The sequence below is a fragment of the Gymnogyps californianus genome, chromosome 6 (assembly GCF_018139145.2).
Source record: "Gymnogyps californianus isolate 813 chromosome 6, ASM1813914v2, whole genome shotgun sequence".
NCBI classification, from domain to species: domain Eukaryota; kingdom Metazoa; phylum Chordata; class Aves; order Accipitriformes; family Cathartidae; genus Gymnogyps; species Gymnogyps californianus.
The window spans coordinates 9,211,802-9,236,130 of NC_059476.1; the positions used below are offsets into that span (position 1 = coordinate 9,211,802).

The 24,329-nt window shown below is 37.1% G+C and overlaps 1 protein-coding gene across 1 annotated transcript in view; it reads right to left on the reverse strand.

Annotated features, from left to right (window-relative positions):
• Positions 1-24,329, reverse strand: part of ATRNL1 (attractin like 1) — a 550,130-nt gene that overhangs the window by 232,430 nt on the left and 293,371 nt on the right. Inside the window, exon 26 of the mRNA XM_050899286.1 lies at positions 1,508-1,586. Within this exon, the coding sequence (XP_050755243.1) occupies positions 1,508-1,586 (79 nt within the window). The remainder of the gene's footprint in view (positions 1-1,507; positions 1,587-24,329) is intronic.

The following is a 24,329-nucleotide window of genomic DNA, read 5'->3' on the forward strand; positions in this document are numbered from 1 at the left end:
ACTAAGAAAAATTATTTAATTAGAGAGACTTAGCTTTTTTTTTTTTTAAATCTAGGTTACAGTACCATTAAGCAAGTGCTGTTTCCAAAAATTATCACAATTAGAAGCTTCAAGGGGAAAAAATCACTGTCTAAAAATTATACATCTTATTTATGAGAACAAAATGAAACATGACAACCATCAGTATACATCATCTGAATCATGCTATATACATGTAGCAGTACACATAACCTAAGTTTAATCTCATCTAAGTTTAATCATTTGTTGAACAGGTTAGAAAAATATTTGGGCCAAATTTTCCAACAGAGCTAAAATGATTTAGACAACAAAAGAATAAGGTGACTTTATGTATGAGTACTTATTGAAGAGCTTCAATTGTGCCATGGTTTTAATGACAGAACTACTGATATTAATAGAGATAGAATTTTGCCTAGAATAAAAAAAAAAATTGCAAACAAAAAAGAGAGAATAAAAAAAGAAGAAACTATAAGCTCTTTGCAGAGAGGGTTGTCTCCTACTCTATCTTCCAATGACTATTGATAACAACACAGCGTAAGTCACAGCATCAAATAGCTTCCTAGAAAGTTTGAGATGCTACACTATGATCCTCTGTGTTCACTCAACTTACCAATGTTTTTGCACTACTATTTTGAGACCATTGAGAGTATTGGGATGCATTAAACAGCATAACCAGCCAGTCAAAAGATGTGATTATCCCTCTGTATTTAGCATTGGTGCAGCCTCACCTTGAGTATTGCGTGCAGCTCTGTGCCCCACAATTTAAAAAGGATGTCAAGGTACTTGAATGCGTCCAGAGGAGGGCAACAAAGCTGCTGAAAGGGCTGGAAGGAATGTCCTATGAGGAGCGGCTAAGGACTCTGGAGTTGTCTAGTTTGGAGAAAGGGAGCCTGAGGGGCGACCGCACTGCTCTCTAAAACTTCCTGAGGAGGGGAAGTGGAGAGGGAGGTGCTGATCTCCTCTCCCTGGTATCCAGTGATATGACACGTGGGAACAGTTCAAAGCTGTGTCAGGGGAGGTTCAGACCTGACATTAGGAAGCATTTATTTACACAGAGAGTGGTCAAACACTGGAACAGGCTTCCCAAAGAGGTGGTCAGTGCCCCATGTCTGTCAGTGTTGTAAGAGGCATTTGGACAATGCCCTTAATAACATGCTTTAACTTTTGGTCAGCCCTGAAGTGGTCAGGTTAGATGATCCTTGTAGGTCTCTTCCAACTGAAATACTCTGTTCTCTTCTAAATATTCTAAGTATTCCACCATAAAGAAAATATAGCTTTCTGCAACCTAGTGCTGCAATTTCTGTAATTTTTGACAGGAGGAAGAAACAAAGTTTTCTTCTTCAGCATAAAAAGTCCAGGGTAAAAAAAAATGTTTAAAGGGATATTTAAATTGTGTATACAGGAGAAAGTGGAGGTGTGATTGTTCATCAAAGCTCTCAATTTATTCTGAAAGATAAAGCTACTACAATAATCTTAAAGTTATTGATACCTCTCTCCGTCGAGAAGCCCAACAGGTTTGTTTGATTTTCCAAACGACAGCAGCTACCAGCAGTAAGGATAAGAAACAACTGCAATTACAAAAAAAAAAAAAAATAATTGTAACATAATGGTCTGAAAAAGCTTATGTTTTTAGGGTATCAAAGGTAATGAAAATACATTTAAGCGTGGAAAAAACCCCACAAAAATAGAGGAAAACTAAACTCTACCAGGATGACAAACAACAGTCAACCATCCAAGTTCAAAGTCAAAAGAGAACGCACACCTCTGATGCTGTGGTTATCTCCATAAAATGCTATTATTGTCTCCATTAGCATGGGATAAGCTCCATTACAACCGTCCACATACCCACAACAGTCTCAACAAATATGCACTGCATGTTCTACATTTAGCAGATGGAAAAAGAGGGTGAACAATAGCAAAAAATGACACCAATTTATACTTCTCTCAGTTTGTGAATTCTGAATAATTTCCTGGGATGCAGGAATGATAACTACGCAGGGAGTATAATTAGTTTGAGGAACCAGGTTTGCACATGACAATAGATCTGTTTTATCAAATTGAGTATTTCTATGGTGAATTGCCCAGGGAAAACATCCCAAAGAACATTACTACATTACAGTCCCAAAGACACAACAGAGAAGGAAAAAAAAAAAAAATCATTAAACTTCTGCAGTTCACAATTGGAGCATATGCCTTCTCTCTTGCTCCAATATTTTTGTATTTGTAACATTTAGTCCATAAAGGATTTTGGTAGAAAGATCATTGAACTCTCAACCTCTTTTAGTGAATTTCTGGATACTGACAAAAGGCTTTTAAAGTTGACACCTAATGTAAGCAGTCAGAAGGTCTTTTAATTTTTTAGACAGGTTTTTATAAAAGTATCTGGATTTTCTAGCTGTGTGAAGAACTTTCAGTCATGTTAACACATCTGCTGTGCAGTGTTTTCAATTAATACAATCCTGTAACTATTGAATTATGCTAGTCATCCATAATTTTTTTTGCCAAAAAGCTTCAAAATGTATTCTTTAACTTACATGGGAAATAACAAGAATTCTCTGAAGTAGTATAGTTCAGAGGAGTACTGTGCATAAATGGAAAATATAATCATTATCCATGCAGTAACACCAATGTTTCCCTGTATCATGCTGTAAGCAGAACTGAAATTATGACCTAGAAGATACATCTCCAGCAGTAACAGCTGATGGCATTCAATATTTATCCCTAATGTGGAGACTATTAGAAACCTGTTTATGGCAACTGTAGTTTAATGTCACTATTAAGGTAATGGAATGAAAGCACCCAATCATTCCTTGGTCTGCAAGCAACAGAATCAGCTGTACCACTGAGTATTTGACAACAAAAAGTACCATTGCTCTGAGTATGTTCAAAAGTCAGTCTCCATAACACAAGCTTTTCTTGATGGTTAAAGTAATACAAATTGATATGGCTTTCTATCAGCATCTTATTCACTTAAGACTCTTTTCACCACAAGTTTTCAAAATTCATTTTTATCAATTTCTTCTTTGAACACCCTTGAGAAAGCCTGCCAGAGTGAGGCCAAGTTTGAAAGAGAAAAGTACCAAATATATAAAGAGGTTTGGGCACAGAATGCTCAATTAAAATGAACAGCTTGTTTTTTTACTTGAGAGGCTTAATTCTGTCTGTTTAGCTCCAAGAAGGCTGATTGTTCTGAACCTGAAAGGAAAAAATGGTTAAAGGATCTGTTTCTAGATGCAAAGTTTGACTTTCCTCTTAGCAGCCAATGTCAACCACCAGAATTTTTTAGCAGTTTTTTAATGTTCTTTGGGACTTAGGGATTTTTATGGAAAGGAAGATATATTCTCCCTCTCTCCTTGTAGGGTCATTTTAAATACTGCGTTGAGCTTTTATTGGTTCTTGGCACAGATTCTTTAAAAAACAAAGGTACTTGGAATTTTGATTGGTTCTGATCAATGGATCAGAACAGTTCAGCATATCTAAGAACCATTCTGCCAATAGAAAATTGCTGGAAGAGTCAATGATCTGTAGTAAAAGGATGTGAGAGGGCAAATGCTGGTTCAAGAACCTTAGGGAATTCAGAAGAGAAATTTCAACCTTACACTTTAATGAATGTTTCTACATGGGTTTTTGCTGAAACGAACTAACACAGTAAGAACATTTTAATTGATACACCACTTGATTAACACAGTATTTCTTACTAGAAGTGTTTCTCTTAAGAGTTTTTTAAAACAAAATATCTAAGTAGCACAAAGAATGTTATGACAGAAACTGATCATCAGAGAACGTTCATTGTTTCATTTAATGCATCACTCCAGCTGATACACTGATTTCACTTTTCAAAATTTGTCTTTGGCTGTCTCCCTTTCTCCAGCCTCCTTTGAAAGCAAGTACAAGTTGACTGTGAATTTATATTTGGTGTCTAGGGAAAAGCAGAACAAAAAAAACCGCACTGACCACCAGAATAAATTCAGTTTTGCAGCACCATTTTTTAAGCTTTTTAAACCAATAGCTGCTTACAAATAGTATTTCCCAGAAATGTTTTCCCTACCATTTGCTGTACTGTCTAGCTAGTAACTGCAACAGATGCTTAGGGGCAACATCAGAGTACTGATGTGTTGCTATAAATTAGCATGCTGTGCATGAAGTAAGGGTAAGCCATCTCGCTTACTCTTCTCCTCCTCTATAGTCCTTCCAAAAAAAACTAAATTAGGGAAACATCAGTAACTCTGTTTAAAATGATGAACTCAAAGCTCCTGGAATTTGAAAAAGATGAATACATTCAAGAGATCTGGACAGAAGAAACTAAGAGTGCCTTGCACTGTGCGACTGCTTCATTATGACCAGGAACTGAATTGCTTTCCTTAGAAGATTCTGTCCTTCACATTTATTAATTTCTTGAACAATTCTCTTAAGCTAGTAGAAGAAAAAAACTTGAGAGTTCTGGCTGAAAAACTTCAGACAAATTGCTTCTGTGCTCTGTACGTCAATGGAGCTGGGGCACACATTGAACTTCCCTCTCATCAGTCAAAACATTGTTTAGTTTACATGCAAAGTCAAAATCAGAAAAGAGTGTTTTAAAGACACACCCATAAAATAATATAAATCATTGGAAATTACAGAGTTGATAACGTAAAATGTTTACTTAATGCTATTGTATGATCTTTTCTTGGCAAGTAAACATGAAATATTTACCTTCTCTTTTTTTTTAATGTAAATAATCAGAAGGAAAAAAAATATAAAAATTCATGTTAACAAAGAGAGGAAAGACATGGAAAATAGATTTTGTCAAACTAACCTGGTTCCAGGCTGTGGTGAGATAATAGCCTTGGTTTATTTAGGGCCATAAAAATTAAAGCTGACTGCAAAGGATCTCACAATATTGAGTGACTTCGCAATAAAATAAGAGAATGAAATTCAGTGCCAACGAACTGAAGGCAATGTGCACAAGAAAAGAAAAAAAACCTCTCTAGCTACAAATACACAATGATAGGTTCTAAATAAGCAATTACCACTCAAGAAAATGGTCTTGAAGTCATTGCAGACAGTTCTTTGAACATATCAAATGAATGTTTAGTGGCAGTCAAAACAACAAATAGGATGTTAGGCGAGATTAGAAAAGGAATAAAGAACAAAACAGAAAGCATTGGGATGCCAGTGCATAAACCTATAGGATGTCTGTATCTTGAAGCACCCATCACCTCATCTCAAAAACACTAAGTTAAACTCAAAAGGTATAAAGGAGTACAGTCTACTTGGCTAGGGGAATAGAATGGTAGTAGAAATAAGCTCTTTTCAGTTTTGAAACAGTAGGGAGTTGAAGTGAGACATGATAAAGACATTAACATCATAGGGAAACAGCATAACAGCAGGACAAGTCTAGATGGATGCTCTCCAATCCCCCAGTATACTTCTTAGCTCCTTCTTGTGACAGAGATGTAAGAAAAGAAAGCACAATCACAAATAGTGTGGCAAAACAGAGATCAGTGCAGTGCAAAATAAATGAGTTAAATTGGCCAGCTGACAGCTAAAAAAGAAATTGTCAGAAGGGAACCAACATCAGAAAAGGAAATTTCTAGACAGGTTTGCAAGGTTCCCAGAGTATCAGATCCAGTCAGTTTTGATGAGACTGATATATAATAGCTGAGAGGTCTATGCATGACAAAGACTGAAAAGAAAATGGTTAATGGTATGGAGGACAAAGAAATCATACAGTATGCCAATTGGTCAATTGTACCTATTCAGTGATTTTTTTATTATTATTTTTTTTTTAAATACAATCACTGCTAAGTTGTATTTACAAGGACAAGGAATATAGGCCTCATTTACAGAGCAAGGGATACATATTGCCCTTGGAATGAAGCAATTCCCAAAATAATTGAGAGATCAGTGTGAATGACCAACTCAGTATGAATTGCTGCTGGGATGCTGAAACAAAAAGAGTTAAAACAACCTTAAATACTCAGGTGCGCCGCAGTAAGCAGCACTTGGGAGACGAATTTATCACTCTACAAGGTATTGCCAAAACAGATACTATCAGACTTGTTCTTGAAATTCTGGCATTTGCATTTTTTTAAAAGAGGTTGGAAACATGGAGAGAATAGAGAGAAGAATCGCAAAAAATATTCAGAAGTTGGAGAAAATCTTTTACTGACAGTGATTTAATAAGCTCAATCATTTCACTTCTCAAAAAGAGCAAGTGGTAACTCGCCTACAGTGTGTACAAGTCTCCACAGGGAGAAAATACCAAGGCTCTCATTCATCTAGCACAGAAACACATGGCAAGAAACAATGGCTGGAAGCGGACACATTTGAATTAAACTCAGACATTATTATGATTTATTTTCTGTATCATAAAATAATGTTACATATACTGAAAAAATAAGATTTGACTATGCTGCTATGACCAGATAATCTAAGATACAGAAAATGGATGGATGGTAAACAGCGAGTACAAAAAATACATGTGCTTACACAGACTCATCCACGTGGTCATAGATTTGGTCCACCATTTCTGACTCTCTAGTTGAGACTCTGAATGACATCTGAATAAACAGATGCCTTTGCAATGCAGATGGCTTATGAAACACTGACCCAGAGTACGGAGTGAATGACTTTCTGCACTTATGAATGTATATATTCCCAATAAGACAATTATCATGCTAAGACATACTTGAAACCACAGCAGCCCAAGCATTATCAGGATTTTGTAGTCTCTAGAACAAAAGAAATGATCTGCTAGAAGATAATGACATAGCTTTGCACAGTTGCCCCTTCAAACCGTGTGAAACAAAATAGGAGGAAACACTAAAAAAGCATGCTTCAAAATGAGCAGTTCATCACCAGTGGCGTGTATTACAGGCTGATTGAAAGTTATGGTCTTAGTATTAAGTAGGAGACAATAAACAATTAGAGAACGGATGAACTGAAGAGGAAGCAGCCTTGAACACAAGTAGTTTATGTCCAATGAAGCAGAGGAAAGTGGCCAAGGTAGGGCTGCAAGAGAACAGGTTCTAGCAGTAAAGGCTAGGCTAGATAGATGATCTTCCCAGAAGGGCTCTGGGTAGTATGAAAAGAGAAATACTGATTTAACAGAACACAGAAAAGGAAAACTGCAAGGAATAATTACTGCCTGCATAACTATTTTTGCAATGTACAGAGTAAATTTTTAACTTACGGAGGTCATACTTAGACATATTTAGCTCAGTTCACAGACCTGGCTAAGGAGTGACAGGCCAGTGTTTTCCATAACTGAGAAACTGTTTTCTGTGTGCATGTTTATGAGGCAGACTGGAAACCGTAAAGGGAATTAGTGGATGTGTTGCTGCTTGGTATGTGCAAATTAAAATGAAACCTGTAGATCATCTTTAAAGAAACTCAAATTACAGGGATAAATACAGGGGAAAATCTGTGAAATGTAATGGTCACTGTGGTTGGACTAGATGAATTAATGACACATTTGTGCCTTAAGCTCTATGAATGCATTATAAACACACTATAGAATTCCTTTTTTTCAAATTACATATTAATGCCTATAAGTTACATAATGTATCAAAAGAGTACTTGTGTTAAAATGAAATAAATCACTTACTTTTGCAGTGATGTAAAAGGAACTATTTCATGAATTAAATATAAATATTTTAAGGACCAATATTGTAAATGGAAGGTAAACAGAACAAAACAAAATGTTCCATCCTTTGCTGTTTCTTTCTCATTCTCTTATAATTTAACATGCAAAGAGAAATTAAAATGTCCAAAAAGGTATGTAAACATTCACACATGAATAATTGTTGTTTCTATGACTTTACTTAAGCCACTAATTTGCATAATAATTCAGTATAAATTTCCATACTGGATGAAAGCAAACACTTTTTCAAACTCCACCTTAAATCTAGTATACTTTTAATTCTATTAAAATTAAAAATTGTGTGAGATTCTACTTCGAGCACCCATCGCATTTACTCATCTTATGACAGGGAACAAAGTACAGCAGCACCACACAGCTGGTGCAGAATCTCTAAGCTATCCCCGGTTAAGCCCACCTTGGGAGCAGCGTATCTGTGCCCGCACAGTTTGTCAAGACTATTCTAGCAACTCACAAGAAAACCGACGGTCTGTTAGCTTGACTGCAGCATCACACTAACACTGTTACACTGTCACCATGCTCAAACACATGTGGCAGACGTGTCCTTAGATTCCATGGGGAATGCCTGCATTGCTGGTTTAGTGTGGATCTGGAGTGGGCTTTTGAAGGAATCCCCTGATTGTCACCACTGGTGTGCTTTGGCTCATACTGTGGAGCAATCTTGGAGCTCATGAAGCAGAAGTTGAACTGGAAGATGTGCAATGTACACTTCAGACACAAATGGGTTTTCAGTCCATGGAACTAAACTAGAGCTAGTCCAAAGCGAAAAAATGACAAGATGAATATAGTGCAGATGTCAGGTCCTCAGCACCATTTTACTCAACAGATGATCTCCTATTTGTCCACCCTGCTTACTAATAGAGACATAAGCACCCAAAGATTACTTTCATAAAGTTATTTAGGTGCAGAGCAGTCTCACTGACTGTCCACATGTGTATACTTACACATATTTTAAAAGTTCCTCCCAAGTCTTTTTTTGAAAATAGGAGTTGGGCCATCTATTGTTTAATTACTTGAACCTCGCTGTGCTGAGTGAGACAATAGTTAAATATCCCTCTAGATCCACAAACCTCCTGCCCGTTGATCTAATTTTCTTTGCCAAGGGCACAAAAATGTACACTTCACTAAACAGCAATCTTAACAGTGACCCTACACTGTATTAATGTTTCTCCTTCATACTAACTATGGTATTTTTAAACATGAACAAAAAATAATAGTATTCAGTAAAAAAAACTAATGACAAAAATCTTTTTCACGTAGATACATGCAAAGAAAACAAGTCTTATATCTAAGTTAATGGTTTAAAATTAATATTACAAAAGTTTCCTAAGAGATCATGTACACTGTTTTTCTAAGAACTGTTTTTCTGACATATTATTTACTACATTTTTATTGGCAAATAGAGCACATTTTAATTGATATGTTATAAAGCAAGCACAATTCTAAAATAAAAATAATTGAACAATTATTTTTCTAAAACTATGACTTTGAATAGCAATTATTGTCACAGCAATTGATTTCTCGCATTGTACTTGACAAGAACATTGTGTTTATGATTATGATGTGCTAGGTTCAGCCATCCTTACTTGTGTTAACTAATATACACATGACAAGCAGCTCCAAAGATTTCAACAGGATTATCTGAAGTACAAAGCACTGTAAACATAATATTAGGAGTCTGATATGTATGAGAGCAGTATAAAATTTTTTATGTTTTTAATGATTAATTGAATTGCTCTGAATCACACAGTTTTACAAACACTGTTACAACTAGGAATATTTCAATGATTAGCAATTCTGAATGATTCTGGGAATGAAGTGTTACTGTTCCGAATTAAAATGTGTAAAGACTTAGAGGAAAGTAGCCTTGACTAGCAATGGAGTACGCTATGCAGCTTCCAGTCCATGGTAATGCAGTGTGTGGGATCAGGGAAATAAATCTTGGCTGACCCTGCAGAGCCAAGAGATATCAGCCAGTAGTGCTTGTCTCCTGGTCTAAGAGGGCTCTGGCTGCCACAGCCAGTGAAAGACACTGCCTACTAAGCCAGCATTACCATCTAGATGATTCAGGAACGTCCTTCTCTTATTCTTGCTAGTCATGAGAAATACTACCAGCACCAGCAGCTCCATGCACTGGCTGCACCCCACACTCCATTTTCTGGAACCGATCAGATAATAGCTGCAACCTTTCCCTCTTCAGCTACATATATTTTATTGTTGCACATACTTAAATATGGCAGGGTTTTTTTCATCAGCCTAGATCTATGTCCCATTCTGAGTCAGATTTTTCCTGCCCCTGTTGTTTTAACAAAGCAATAGCTCCTGAGCTCCAACTTTTCCCCCACAGTTTATCCGTGAAATAAAGGAACCCGAGGGAAATTTAATCCAACTGTGAACCTTCTAATCCAAAAGCCATACAAAGGGTTCAAGCCCTCAGTTCTTGCTTTCCAAACTGGAAAGTGAAAGAAATGCCTGAATATGAAGTAAGTTATCTATGATGGTATTTAAAACTTCAAGTATTACCAAAAATAATTTAAATGCAAATTTTTATTTATTTATTTGTGTCTCAAATGGAATTCACACAAGTTAAGCAACACATTTCAAGTCACCTTTCATTTGAAACTAATTACATGGTGTCCTGATTTCGGCTGGGATAGAGTTAATTTTCTTCTTAGTAGCTGGTACAGTGCTGTGTTTTGGATTTAGTGTGAGAATAACGTTGATAACACACTGATGTTTTAGTTGTTGCTAAGTAGCGCTTATCCTAAGTTAAGGACTTTTCAGTTCCCCATGCTCTGCCAGCAAGCAGGTGTGCAAGGAGCTGGGAGGGAGCACAGCCGGGGCAGCTGACCTGAACTAGCCAAAGGGATATTCCATACCATAGAACGTCATGCCCAGTATATAAACAGGGGGAGTTGGCTGGGAGGGGTGGATCGCTGCTCGGGCATCGGTCAGCAGGTGGTGAGCAATTGCATTGTGCATCACTGGGGTTTTTTTTCTTTTTTTTCCTTTTTTTCCCTCTTCTTTGTTATATTCCTTTTCATTACAACTATTATTATTATTATATTTCATTATTATTAATGTTAGTATTATATTTTACCTTAGTTATTAAACCATTCGTATCTCAACCCACACGTTTTACCTTTTTTCCTGATTCTCCTCCCCATTTCACTGGGAGCCAGGGGGGAGTGAGGGAGCGGCTGCGTGGTGCTTAGCTGCTGGCTGGGGTTAAACCACGACATATAGATAATTCTTCTTATCCAGATGAGAGTGATTAAAATGCTATTTTTGGATGCAGTCCTGAAAATATATATATTCTCATAAATAGATCTGGCACGAAGTGTCTCATGAAAGTCACATAATTGCCCCTAATATTCACTTCTCACATGTCCACAACTACCAACCTTACAAAAAACAGAATAACAGTTAAAAAGAAATATATATGGTCTTCTACTAATCTGGTCCTTCCAGGCAGAACCCTATGTTTGGTAAGAATGCAAGGTAAAGGATATCCACATTAGATTTGTTTTACTGTGTCATGGTTGATGCATTGGGTTTGCGTGGCAAGGTTTTGGTAGCTGGGGGGCTACAGGGGTGGCTTCTGTGAGAAGCTGCCAGAAGCTTCCCCTATGTCCGATAGATCCAATGCCAGCCGGCTCCAAGACGGACCTGCCACTGGCCAAGGCTGAGCCCATCAGCGTGGGCTCAGCGTGGGCGTGTTAGCGCCTCTGTGGTAACATATTTAAGGGAAAAAAAACCCTGCACAACAGAAACTGCAGCTGGAGAGAGGAGGGAGAAGATGTGAGAGAAACAACTCTGCAGACACCAAGGTCAGTGAAGAAGGTGCCAGAGCAGAGATTCTCCTGCAGCCCGTGGGGAAGACCATGGTGAGGCAGGCTGTCCCCCTGCAGCCCATGGAGGTCCACAGTGGAGCAGATATCCACCTGCAGCCCATGGAGGACCCCACACCAGAGCAAGGGGATGCCCGAAGGACGCTGTGGCCCCATGCGAAGCCCGCACTAGAGCAGGCTCCTGGCAGGACCTGCGGACCCGTGGAGAGAGGAGCCCAGGCTGGAGCAGGTTTGCTGGCAGGGCTTGTGACCCCGTGGGGGACCCACGCTGGAGCAGTCTGTTCCTGAAGGACTGCACCCCGTGGAAGGGACCCATGCTGGAGCAGTTCGTGAAGACCTGCAGCCCATGGGAAGGACTCACATTGGAGAAGTTCGTGGAGGACTGCCTCCTGTGAGAGGGACCCCACACTGGAGCAGGGGAAGAGTGTGAGGAGTCCTCCCCGTGAGGAGGAAGGAGCGGCAGAGACAACGTGTGATGAACCGACCGCAACCCCCATTCCCCGTCCCCCTGCGCCGCTCAGGGGGAGGAGGTAGAGAAAATAAGGAGTAAAGTTAAGCCCGCGAAGAAGGGAGGGGTGGGGGGAAGGTGTTTTTAAGATTTGGTTTTATTTCTCATTATCCTGCTCTGATTTGACTGGTAATAATTTTTTTTTTTTTCCCCCCGGCCGAGTCTGTTTTGCCCGTGACGGTAATTGCTGAGTGATCTCTCTGTCCTTATCTCGACCCACGAGCCTTTCGTTATATTTTCTCTCCCCTGTCCAGCTGAGGAGGGGAGTGATAGAGCGGCTTTGGTGGGCACCTGGCATCCAGCCAGGGTCAACCCACCGCAGTTGATTAACAGGAACAGCATCTGCACAGAGATGCAGTTCATAAAATTACTGACCAAGGTTTTAAATGAAGATTTACAAATATTACAAGGGCATAATGGAAATACCTTAGCTCATGGATTAAAAAATATATTGATATATGGAGAGTCAACTGAAAGCATCTTTCTTTAATATATGCAAATCTTCTCAAAGATGGCAATAGAAAATCTGTATACCCTTTTCTGCAGTTCACAAAGTAAAGTAATTGCCATGAACAGCTCTGCAGGTATAGAAAACATTAATACATAGTTATTCTAAGGTGAGAAAAGGCTGACAGTGTACACAATAGGGATCAGAATTTAGAATAAATTCAACTGTTAAATGGTATAAGCTTTTCTATTTATTTGAGTATTTAACATGTATTTTTTTAAAAAAAAAAAGAAACCCAAAAGAATAGGGTTTAATGATTCAATGATTTCAGATTCCTGCATTTCAACAGTGAACAGTGTTCTTCAATGCCAGCCTAACACCTAGCAAGTATCGTCAGTGCAGACTCAAGTTATACCCCAAGGAAACATCAAACCTTTGTGAAGATTTCCACCTAGTATCAGAGCAGTCCTTTAACTGAGGAGAACAGGAGACCACATCTAAAGAATTTCCTACTCCTGGTATAGGAAAATACCACAATTCTTATTTTTATAACATCTGTCTCTTGGAATCACACACAAACTCAATATTTCTGCTTGGAAACAGATGTAACTGGCACTTATCTCAGAATAAAATAAAAGGAAGAAGGAAGGCTGAGATGGAGCCATGGAGAGAGTACTCGGGCTGTTGAGTAAAACTTCAGTTCAGAAAGTATATGTCAACACATTCTCTTTCCCTGGCAGATGAGACATTGATCATTGATGATCCTGAGCTTTATAAATGAAATATTTTCTGAGACAACGGGCTAGGGGGTACCCCACTCCCACATAATAAATTCCTGGTTTTCTGTACGTTAGAATCAGAGAGATTAGATGTTTTTATGAAGGAAGGAGAAGTTTGGCAGATTAGCATAACAGATCTTTCTAGAGAATTTCATCTCCCATAGAGTAGATGGATATGAAGATGAAAATTTATTTCTATTTTGGAGGACTATTATTGACTATGGTAGGAAGATTGTAAAGGAATTCCTCAGAAAGGATCTTATTCCCTGGTTTTATGAAGAAAAACACCTGGAAAACACAGGGATATTGTAACTTATTTTAAAGAAAAGAGCTCTACTAAAATCTCGGACACAGTCTAGCTTTAAAGGTATCACATAACTGCATCACTACACTGGCCACTGCAGGAGGCACACTCAGACATGAGCAAAAATTCTTAAGTGATTTTTTAAAAATTGGCAGATAGTGCTTAATTCTCAGAACTTGACATAACATTTTTGAACCAGTAGTACTCAGATGGGTGTGGAATTTCACATCCTCTAGCGGTATCTGATCCAAGCATCATTTCTTCTAGTGTATGACCTATGTTACAGCTATATCTTAGAAAGTATTCAAAGTAAAGCCCCTTTAAGAAATCACCTCCTATATGGCTACGTACTCAATCTTTGAAATCTCAAATCAAACAATTTATTCCAACTCCACAAAGGTAGCACTAGCTTTTAGGTGCTTCCTGAACAACTCTAACCTGACTGCGATCATGAGATGATACCATTGATCCGCTGCAGCTGGATTCTGGCTAATTCGTACCTTTTTTCTTTTTTGAGGAATTCTCATTAACTAACAGTCAGGCCATCTCTTGCTACCCAGCCAAACAACAAACAAAAACTAAGGAAGGACACATGTGATCCAAGCTCGCTATTACTTCCACAAGGTAAGTCTGAATTATCCCAATGAAACTATTCTCTAAAATATCTGAGAATTTTGCACCAAGCCACCTGGACCACTTACGTCTGTACACTGTGACTCCACTCAAAAAAAAATTAAGTATACCTGTGTGAAATATATGTGAATATATATTTTACATATATAAAAATAAAATAAAATTATGTAGGTATTATGGGAGAAGAATGGAGTTATAGAATGTGATTGTTTTACTGTTTAGATAAATGGCAATATAAATAACAACAACAAAAATCAAAGAAAAGTCTATGAGCTGTCTCTACTCAAGTACTTTACCCAGAACACCTATACTGAGTGGGGCAGCACAGTACTCATGGCAGGTATTCGTGGACTGATTCACCCAAACACCGACACTTAGTAGCACAATGCATGCCTGTGTATACAACAAATTATAAACAAAGGACTGGATGCATAGGCTGAGGTGCTCCAGCTCTTTTGCATGTAGAGTGTAACTTGGTTTGGAAGTAATGAAGATTTATGGTAGTAAAGGATGCTTGTTGTCTTTTGGTGGCCCATTGGCCGTGGTAAATGTTTTTGATGGAAGCAGTCTTTCTGTTTTGAGACTGGTTTTGGCAGTGGAGATCTGTAACGTTGCAGAGGAGCCAAAATAAAGGTCATAGGCAAATTAAAGCAGTACCCCTGTGCCACGGAGCTTTCTCACTAGTTTCCACAGGACCACTGGATGTTGTGGCACAGAACATTTGGACTGCTCTGTTGAAGTTAAGAGAAATACGTTAAAGGGAAATGAGCCTTAAAAAACCACTATAGTGCCAACAGCATGCTGTAAGAAGTCTCTAGAGGAGCACATTTAAAATTACTATTAAAAACGTAACCAAAATAATTTTGTTGAGGAAGAAGAGCAAAATTAAGTAAAATAATAAACTAAACTTCAATAATGGTATTAATAAAGCTTCACAATTTAAGCTCTGAATGCATAACTGAAAACAGGGAGATCAAAGTATCAATGGTATCTGCTGCATTTTATATAAATTATATTTTAAAGTAAGCAGCATGAACAAAATATCAGTATAAAACATATTAGTTTATTAGTAAGAACAGCTACCATATCTGTGTAAAATTGTTTATTAATATATAGTGAATGTAGGAGACCAACTTAATCCTTCATCTCCTGAGGCATAAACTCTAACTCCTATAATAGTTTAAAATCATCGCTGAAAACTGCCCCTACAAAGCCTGGGTTTATTGGGTTTTGCTGTGCAATGAAACATCAAAATACTTTTTGAAGGTAAGGAAGAATGAAATGTATTTGAGTGGGGAATTTATTATTTGCAGGAAAATTATTATGAAAAAAAAAAGCATTGATTTTTTTCATTATGTACATGTGCTGAAATGTTATAGAGAATGTCGAGTTTTTAAAAATAACTATATTAAATAAAATAATTATTAAAAAGTAACTATATAATATGTGAATGCACACATAGATATTTTGTATTTATATTTTCCTACGTACATAATTCATGTATATATACATAAAGCTGTCTCTTCATATTAAATATACCACAAGCCATACCAGAAGCTACTATAGTAATGTATGAATGAATGATCAATGATGCGAACAGCCTTTATATACAACTAAAAAGGGAAAACGGATATAGTGTACATCAGGATGCTATCCAGAAGACCAACATTCACATTTCATTCTGCCAATACAATATCAAACAAAAGTAAACCATTTAAAAGGACTCTGAAATATATTACGCAATAAAGCTCTAGATGTGAACTTTAACTCTCGGCAGTTCTTCCTTTCACCTCTTTGAAGCAGCAAATAAAGAAGATTTACAATCAAAGGGGCTTAATCTAACATAAACTGAAATTAATCTCCATAGAATAAATAGAACATCACACCCATAAAGTGTGATTATGTTTCTTTTACTCATGGAAAAGACTTTCATATTTCATATAATTTTATGGGTTTGCCCTTCATGGGTGAAATACTCTATATTTCTCTCAACAAGTGATGTTGTATATAAAAAACCCAGATCTAAAAAGAAAAAAAAATAATCTATGTCCATTAAATTTGCAGACAAATTATGAAATACAGAATTTAATATTTTGTGCAGTAACTTTCAAGAGGAATTAGAAATTGAATACATTGTTTCTATTTCAAAATAGTTGTGCTTTCACTTCAGCTTTTTTGCAATGATTTTGCTGATTTATGCTAATTTAAGATTTAAAATTAAGGGGGGGAAAGGACTAATTTATTCTTATCACGGTCAATTAGTGAATTTGGGGAAGAAGGAGTGCCAATCAATGCCACATTTCAGCAGCCTTCTAAACCAAAAGATTCACATTATTTCAAGATTTTTTTTTATGCTTTCCCCTCATTCTTTTCTTTCACTGTACTGTTTATCTAGTACAGACATTATCCTTTGATAATAAATCACAGAAATATAAAATGCATTTAGAGAGTCACCAAGCCATGTCAGCATTGTTTAGCGTATTAGACTCAAATATAATCAAGAAATTTAATACATTGCTAAAGAACTTTTCCCTTCATTATGTAACGTTTCCAATAGCTTTTCCAAAGAGGCAAATATATTTGAAGTGGTAGGTGTCAAAAAGTCATAACTTTCCTCATTAAAAGCCCCATTAACGTGAAATTTTCCTGAAGACAGAGTAAGGATTTTTAGATTTCCAGGCCAAAGAAGCATCATTATTGTTCTGTAATTGTACTGTATAAAGAATAAAAAATCCCTGAGTACCCTCAACCTGATTTTAGAATTTCGACTGAAAAGACTTAAGACGTGTAAGGGAAGAAATATAATTTTGAAACTGTAGAGTGTGTTCCTAAAATATCACAAAAAAAATATTGAAAACATAGAAAAACAATTATGATATAGAACATAAGTGGGTCACATATGCAGATTAAATTCAGATTTAAAAATTTAAATAGATGATGTCACTACTTTTTAATGTGTAATTTTTAGTGCAGCTTTTGGAGACCACAGCAGAGTTTCCATAATTTTGCTTCTTATTGACAAAATGTAGCCCCCCCGCCTTGAATCTCAGTAAATAAATAAATTTAAAACCCCAAAATCTTCCACACAAAATGCCTCATTTGGTACCAGGAAATTTTACTGGAATATTTTTATTTATATTCCATTAAAAAAGCTCATGGAATTCAGATGTCTCTTCTCAAAAGTAATAATTAGGTTTAGTATTTTAGTATCTATGAAATCCACAGCATAACACACAGTCTAGCACTCTCTTTTCTCTCTTTCTGTGATTTATTACAACTGAACACAAGGAGCCTGAATATTTCTCTACTGCCGTAAACAGATTGCTCATTTCTTCGATGTCACTCACTCCACAGCATGCCATACTGACTGCGTCTGCAGAGACAGACTGGCAGAGTGCTTGAGAAAGCTGCTTGTCACTTGCTATCACGGACAACGACATTATTGCCTAAAGGAAAACTCTGATATTTTTTACTTCCTTTATTTTTTGTTATTATTTTTCTTCGTCAGCTTTCGCCCCACTTCACTATATACTTACATCTGGAACAAACTTCTGAAGTTAACTTTGCAACTGGTACATATACCTTGTCACAAGAAGACAGAATTGCTTCTCTTTTGAATTACAATAACAAAAGCAAAATTTCAAGTCCATTTATCACAGATGAAAACTTGTTCTAGTTCTTTTGTTTAAAGTACGGTGGACTGCAGTTTCATAAAAAAGTGACCAGAATTAAGCACTCCAGAAGACAAATAGCTGTGAGCGCCAACGTTGTTTTAGTCTAAGAAAACAATTGGCTAATCGGATTTAAGAAAATACAACATAAAATGTAGGGAATCAAAAAACAAACACAATATGAATTATCTATGATGCTTCCTAGGAAACAAAATACAATGCAGCTGTAAAAAGACTCATCCCCGAAAGGACAACATTACAGAACTGTCTCTGAGTAAGGGAGACTGCAAAGTACTGAGTCTTCAAAAAAAGACATACTTTCTTCAGGAGCCTTGGGAAGTATATTTCAGGCGCCACCTTCTGAGACCTCTTCGGTGAACACTACTACGTTAGTGGCAGCTTTGATTCCAATGAGATTTTACAAAAGCAGAAGTAGTGACAAAATGTTTTTTGCAGTGCTAGGCTACAGCACCATACACAATGAAGAGTGCAATTTAAGATTTTCTTTTTTTTTTCTCTAAAAAAGTCTAGGAAAAGAAAAGAAATCTTTCAGATTGTGTTACTGTCACCCAAATCTTCACTCTACAACTCCCCTCTGCACTTAAGCTACTCCAGAACTTATTTCTAGTTATTAGGAACTGAGCAGAAATTGGGATTAAGCACCTCACCAGGCACAACAAACAGCTCTCACTTACTGTATTTGATACATACAGGAAGTGAGAAGTTCAAAGTTTTAAATGCACCTACTTGAAGGAAGGAAGGAAAAGCCCATATCTGCTGTATATCAGGCAAGTACATAGGCCACCTTCAGATATCAAGCTGAGCAACTATTTTGTACTTGAGGAACAGTGTATGTTGAAATCAAAATACGGCAAGCACTAGGGCACTCACGTGCACTTCCAAATGACTCAAAGGACAAACACAGAATGAAGAAAAACCCAAATGAAATAATGGAAACCAGTTCTGTTCACCAAGGGATTAAATGACTCATCCGTTGTTTTGAAGAGCAACCGATCCAGTGGTACTGGGGAATCTCCTTTGCCTGCAGGCCAATAACAAGTGGCTGCCTTCTCAGGAAATATGAATATATCAAATAACTTTACAGTGATGACAAAGCTTCCGGGTGATTCAGAGAGTGGAAGACACAAAACCACATTGTGCAATTCAAAACAAACAAAGAAACCCCCAACTCAGATTGCCCACTGCAGTATAGACATGCTTGTCCCAGTGGAAGTCAGACAACAATTTGCTTCTAAGTGAGGTGAAACTGTTTAATGCATCATTAAGTAAAAATCAATTTTATTCTAGCCCCAAATGTAAAATCCATTTTGCTAAGATAACTTGATTTTCATGTTACCAGAAAATATTCTAATTTAGGTTCATAAGACTTCTGCATTTTCTGAGAACCCAGCCATGGTGGACATGACACACTGTGTTTTGTCTTTCTTACAGAGATCAATATTTGATCTCATAAAGCTAAGCATGCCAAAATCTAGCATTAATTTATTATCCTTTATTTTAACAAAAACAAAACACAACGCCAGGCAGACACACCAAAGGATGCCTGTAAAGAGAAGGAATTCACCTGTTGCAAATTTACACCAAGAACGGCAGATTCAGTACTGAAGCTCTCAGGAGCTCTGATACAACCTGCTGAAATGCAGCCATCCACTCCCACTGCATGAAACGCAACTGAAGTGACTTCTGAGATTTTGGTACACAGTCATACATACGGGGGTGATAAATCTGGTTCTTCAGTATCTGCTGCAATTCCTATTGTACCTCATGCTACTAGTCCTCGTCCTAACCTAAATTCCCATCCCTTCCTCCTGCAATAAACACCGGGTATATTTGGAATATTGTTTCTTCTCACTTGTAGTGCTCACAGAAAGATTTGTCAGAAAGAATGTACCCCTGATCCTAAATGACCATAATTTTTCATAGAATTTCTTAAAGCACCCATAAAAGAAGGATTTTCAAACTTTTGAAGTTTCCGTATTTCTTAATATCACTCTACTTATTACAAATTGGAAATTCTGTAATTCATAATAGTAAAGAGAGATGTTATAAAAGTGACTAAAGTGCACGATTCCAGCCAGTTATAAAATCCACCAGTTGGCAGCTCCACCCCAAGAGCTGAACCAGGCGCAATGGAAGGAATCGTTCTGAGAGCATAAAGATGTCTGCTCAGACAAAGTGCCTGATTAGTTAGTGGTCGGTATTATGTATTTGAAACAGGCTTTAAAAAAAATAGTTACGACAGTAGCAGTTGCATATCATTACCTGTCACAAAAATACTAATAGCTAACCTTTGTCACCTGTATCGATTTCATGTTTGCCTGGGTTTTGATTATGAGACAAAACCACACTTCTTAGCAGAACTTCTGCCTCAGATTCTTGATACCAATAGTTTTTCCGAGAAATGCATGAGTACTGTTATAAATTCTTAACTATAATTTTATTTAAAAGCAGGTTTAGAGATCAAGAGTTTCTTGGCTCTCAATTCTGGATTTACTCAAATCATATATAATAAAAACTAACAAATAATGGACTTTGTCAAATTTTATGCGTGATAGAATATAATCTAAAGGAAAAGTGAATAACATTTTCAGAAACTAAAGATACTTCATATCCCATTACGAAATGCCTAAAATGTCCTGGCTACCTACTCAGCTAAAACAATATATCCATGTAAGATTTGAAAACACTGAAAACTCCTTTATCACTTACAGTTTAGAAAAAAAGCCAGGCTTTAGCTTATTGAGTGTTTTACTGGTCAGGGTAATACAGGAATAGACTTTCTTTAACTGTGGGGACTGCATTTTTTCAGTATAAGAAGAAAGATCATTCACATTTGCTGCCTGAGCAACTTTCTAATGAGATCTGTACTACTTCAAAGCAGGTGGGAAAAAAAAAGTCACACACTTCTCAATTTGTGTGATGGCTGAAAGTCTTAAAGGCATGAGGTAAAAAGCATTGACTAAAGCAACACGGATGCCACAGTTTCTATAAGACTGTTAGGAATCTGTTACTACTCTTACATATCTGATTGCATTTCTACTCTTAGAGAAAAGGTCAGTGAACCAGTAGATACAATGAAACTTTCCAGAATAAAAAGAATGAAATTAAATAGGTGTTCTTTTTTTCACTGTGAGTAACATGGTCTGGAGCACTACAGTTTCTGTAATATTCTGCTTATTTTTTCAAAAGAACTTGTATTTCTATAACTTTTCTGTTCTAGGGCATACAACAGTATCTTGGTAGATCAAGCATTAATTACAAATCTAATCACAGCTTTTGTGCTTTATTACATATAGTTTTAAATAAATTCCATACAGAACAATACTTTTAAAATAGTTGATCTTGATACATTGGGAAAATGCTAAGAACGCTTGTTATTTTGATGTTTCTGATTCAAGCAGTAAAATGTGCATTTCATCTTTTACTCTGAAACACCCTATAAAGGAAGAGTTTTAACCTATACTTTTGAATGGTTGTTAAAAAAAATGTTAGTGTCAAATAAACCTATTTGCTGGTTTGGCTAGGCAGCCAGAGTGAACAGGGTTATACCATGTACCCAGAAACATGAAAAATATAATATTAGATGGGAGAAATGCAAATGCACGCTTATCAAAGCAGGTTGAAACAAGTTTTGTTATCAAGCACATTCAAATTTGTCTTTAAACACAATTATTTTCTCTGTCAATAATCCTAGCAAACGTGACCTGGGTTATTACTGTTACCAAGATAATTTGCCACTGTTTTAATATATCGCATTCCCATCCAGTAAAAAAACCAAACACCACAAAACAAAAACCAACCAAACAAACAAACCATTATTAAAATAGTTTTGTTAGGCTACAAATTGTTGAAACCAAATTTTCAGATAAAGGCTTGAACACTATCAACCACTTTGGAGAGGACGTATTGGTGCTGTCTTTGGGTATGACTAACTCTGTCCACTACTGTGAAACAAAAAATAAATTAGTTATTGCTACCTTTTCCTATCAGAAATATTCTGCAGCTTGTTTAGACTAGTGATCCTGTAGAAACAACATCCAATTTAATAACTACTGAAAGTTTTAATGGTGTCTAGACTGGAAACCTTTCATTCTAAATTTCTCAGTCTTGTTTTTTGTAAAGGACACACTAAGGATTTTTCCTACATTTATTTACAACACATTGCACCTATTGGTCCAGTGACAAACAACCTGACAGTTTCTTCTTTGGATCATTTACATGGACTGACCATTTGCCAGCTCTGATGTCAGTGAGGATGCTACGCTTGCAGAAGTTATGAGTCGGGAGTGTCACTGTGACATTATGCACGATTGTTTTGGTTCTGTGATAAGAAAATAAATGGACTTCTAACACCTATGAAAACGCCATGCCTCTGGGCATAACACTGAAAAAACCCCACACAGGAGGTACTGGTTCGTGTCTTGGAAAGAGCCAGTTAGCCAAGCAATAGGCCTGGGCTAATCTTCCTAGCAGAGTTAATCAACTTGGGAACACAATGCAATTAAATAACTTTCTTCATGCAGTCATTTCATTCAGAACCAACTCAAACTTCTCCTCTCCTCTCCCTTCCCTTCCCTTTTCCTCTCAGGTTCTGCTTTGCAAAGTGTGAATCTACTATGTGCTATTCTTTTGGTTTCTATTTTTTTCTTAGAAACACAGTATGAGAGCTCCAGCTCCTAGACATCCTACCTATGTCTACAGACACCTTAATACCAATTCAGTTGTAGAAGAGTACTATACAACCTTACATCAAGATTTTAAAATATATTTTGACAAATACTCTATTTCTCATCATAACCATCAAACCTTAGCCTGATTTGTATGTGCATTTGGAGTGTGCCCTCTCATTAAGTTTTGTACCTTGCTTGGATTACTGCAATGCACTACTCACAGCATTTCCTCATGCTTTTACATATTTCTGCAACTAGGTTCCTAAGGTTGATTATTAACGTTATGCTGCAGATAGCTGCAAGCCCCTATTGATCTGAGTGCCAGCTGAAAGCCTTGGTTATACAATTAGAGTAGGGCTGAGTCAAAGGCAGTGGTAAGATAGCTGCCAGCTATCCTACAACCTTTCTCTCTGTAAGGGGGATTACATTGGCCTTGGTTTCCAGTTAGCTTACTGTTCAGGCAGAGAGATCTCTTCTTTCATCAGGATCACAGTGAGTTTGCACTTACCCAGAACAAACCATATCAGATAGACCATCACACCAGGAGAGCTAACACAATACATCTGTAGAGATGGCTTCACCATCAAAGAGCCTATAGTTCACCTTTTCTAAGCCTGCATTAGGGCACAGAGCAGAAACAAATTGCTTTTAGTCTACCTCTGCTATTTGTCACAGGGTCCCTCTGTTCTATCATACTTGGACACACTTTGCTTTCTTCTATAGGAGTTTGTCATCTTAAGGTTTGCATGAGCATCATCATTTTTTAGATCTTGCTGGCTTCCCAGGAAAAAAAAACGAAAACCAACAACCAAACACCAAAACCCCAAAACACTGCTAGACTGACCTTTAGGCAACCAGCATTTTATTGCTCTATTTGTGGTGAATGAGGAGAAATGGGATGCTTTGCATCAGCTACTAAACCACTCTCCATTAGCCGACACATTGGGTACAGAAGACTTCAGGGTCTGCTCATTTCTGCCCCCTTTTTGGTGACAGCAATTAACAGAAGTTGGTCTGTTCACAGCATTTAAGAGTCTGATTCTTCAGGTACAGCTCCTCAGAGCACAGTGATTAAAGCAAACAGAAAAGCTGTACTGTGAACTTGTGAAATAAATGCATGGCAGTTCTAGAAATACATAAAGTCTGATGAACATACTTGTCTGTCACTGTTCACATTTTGCATATACTTCATGGTTATTGGAGAATATCTTCACAGCAAGATTTCAAAGCACTGTAACTAATTCGTGTATATTCAAGTTTGTGACATTTTATAAGACAGCTGAACTTTTAAGAAGTCTTTCAGTGGAGTTTTGTTCGGATCCTAGAATAGTTGTCCATTTGCAGTTGAAGCCAATTCCTGCATTGCTGCCACAACCAAATCTCATGCATCACCTACTGCCTTTCACAATTAATCTCTAACTCATGAAAGCATTAGTAGTGATTTGGGGTGCTTTATTAAAAATAACAAGCTAGTGAACAGAACCATCCTTTTTAATAGTTCTTTAAAAGTTTACAAAAAATTCACACACATAAATTACTAGTTTAAGTCAGTACAGCTGATTTCTCTTAATCACTGTAATATACAGTACATATCTAGCTAATCTTTATGAAGTAAGTGTGAAGACTGTACCACTGAATATATGAAGGATGCCAGCAGCTGCCTGTAGTTACAGGACAATGGCCTGGATCCTCCACCGGTGCAAATCAGAGAACACAGTTTAGAGGCTTCCTTGCAGGCATTTCTTAAGATTAAGAAGCTAGTTATGATATTGGTTTGATGGAAA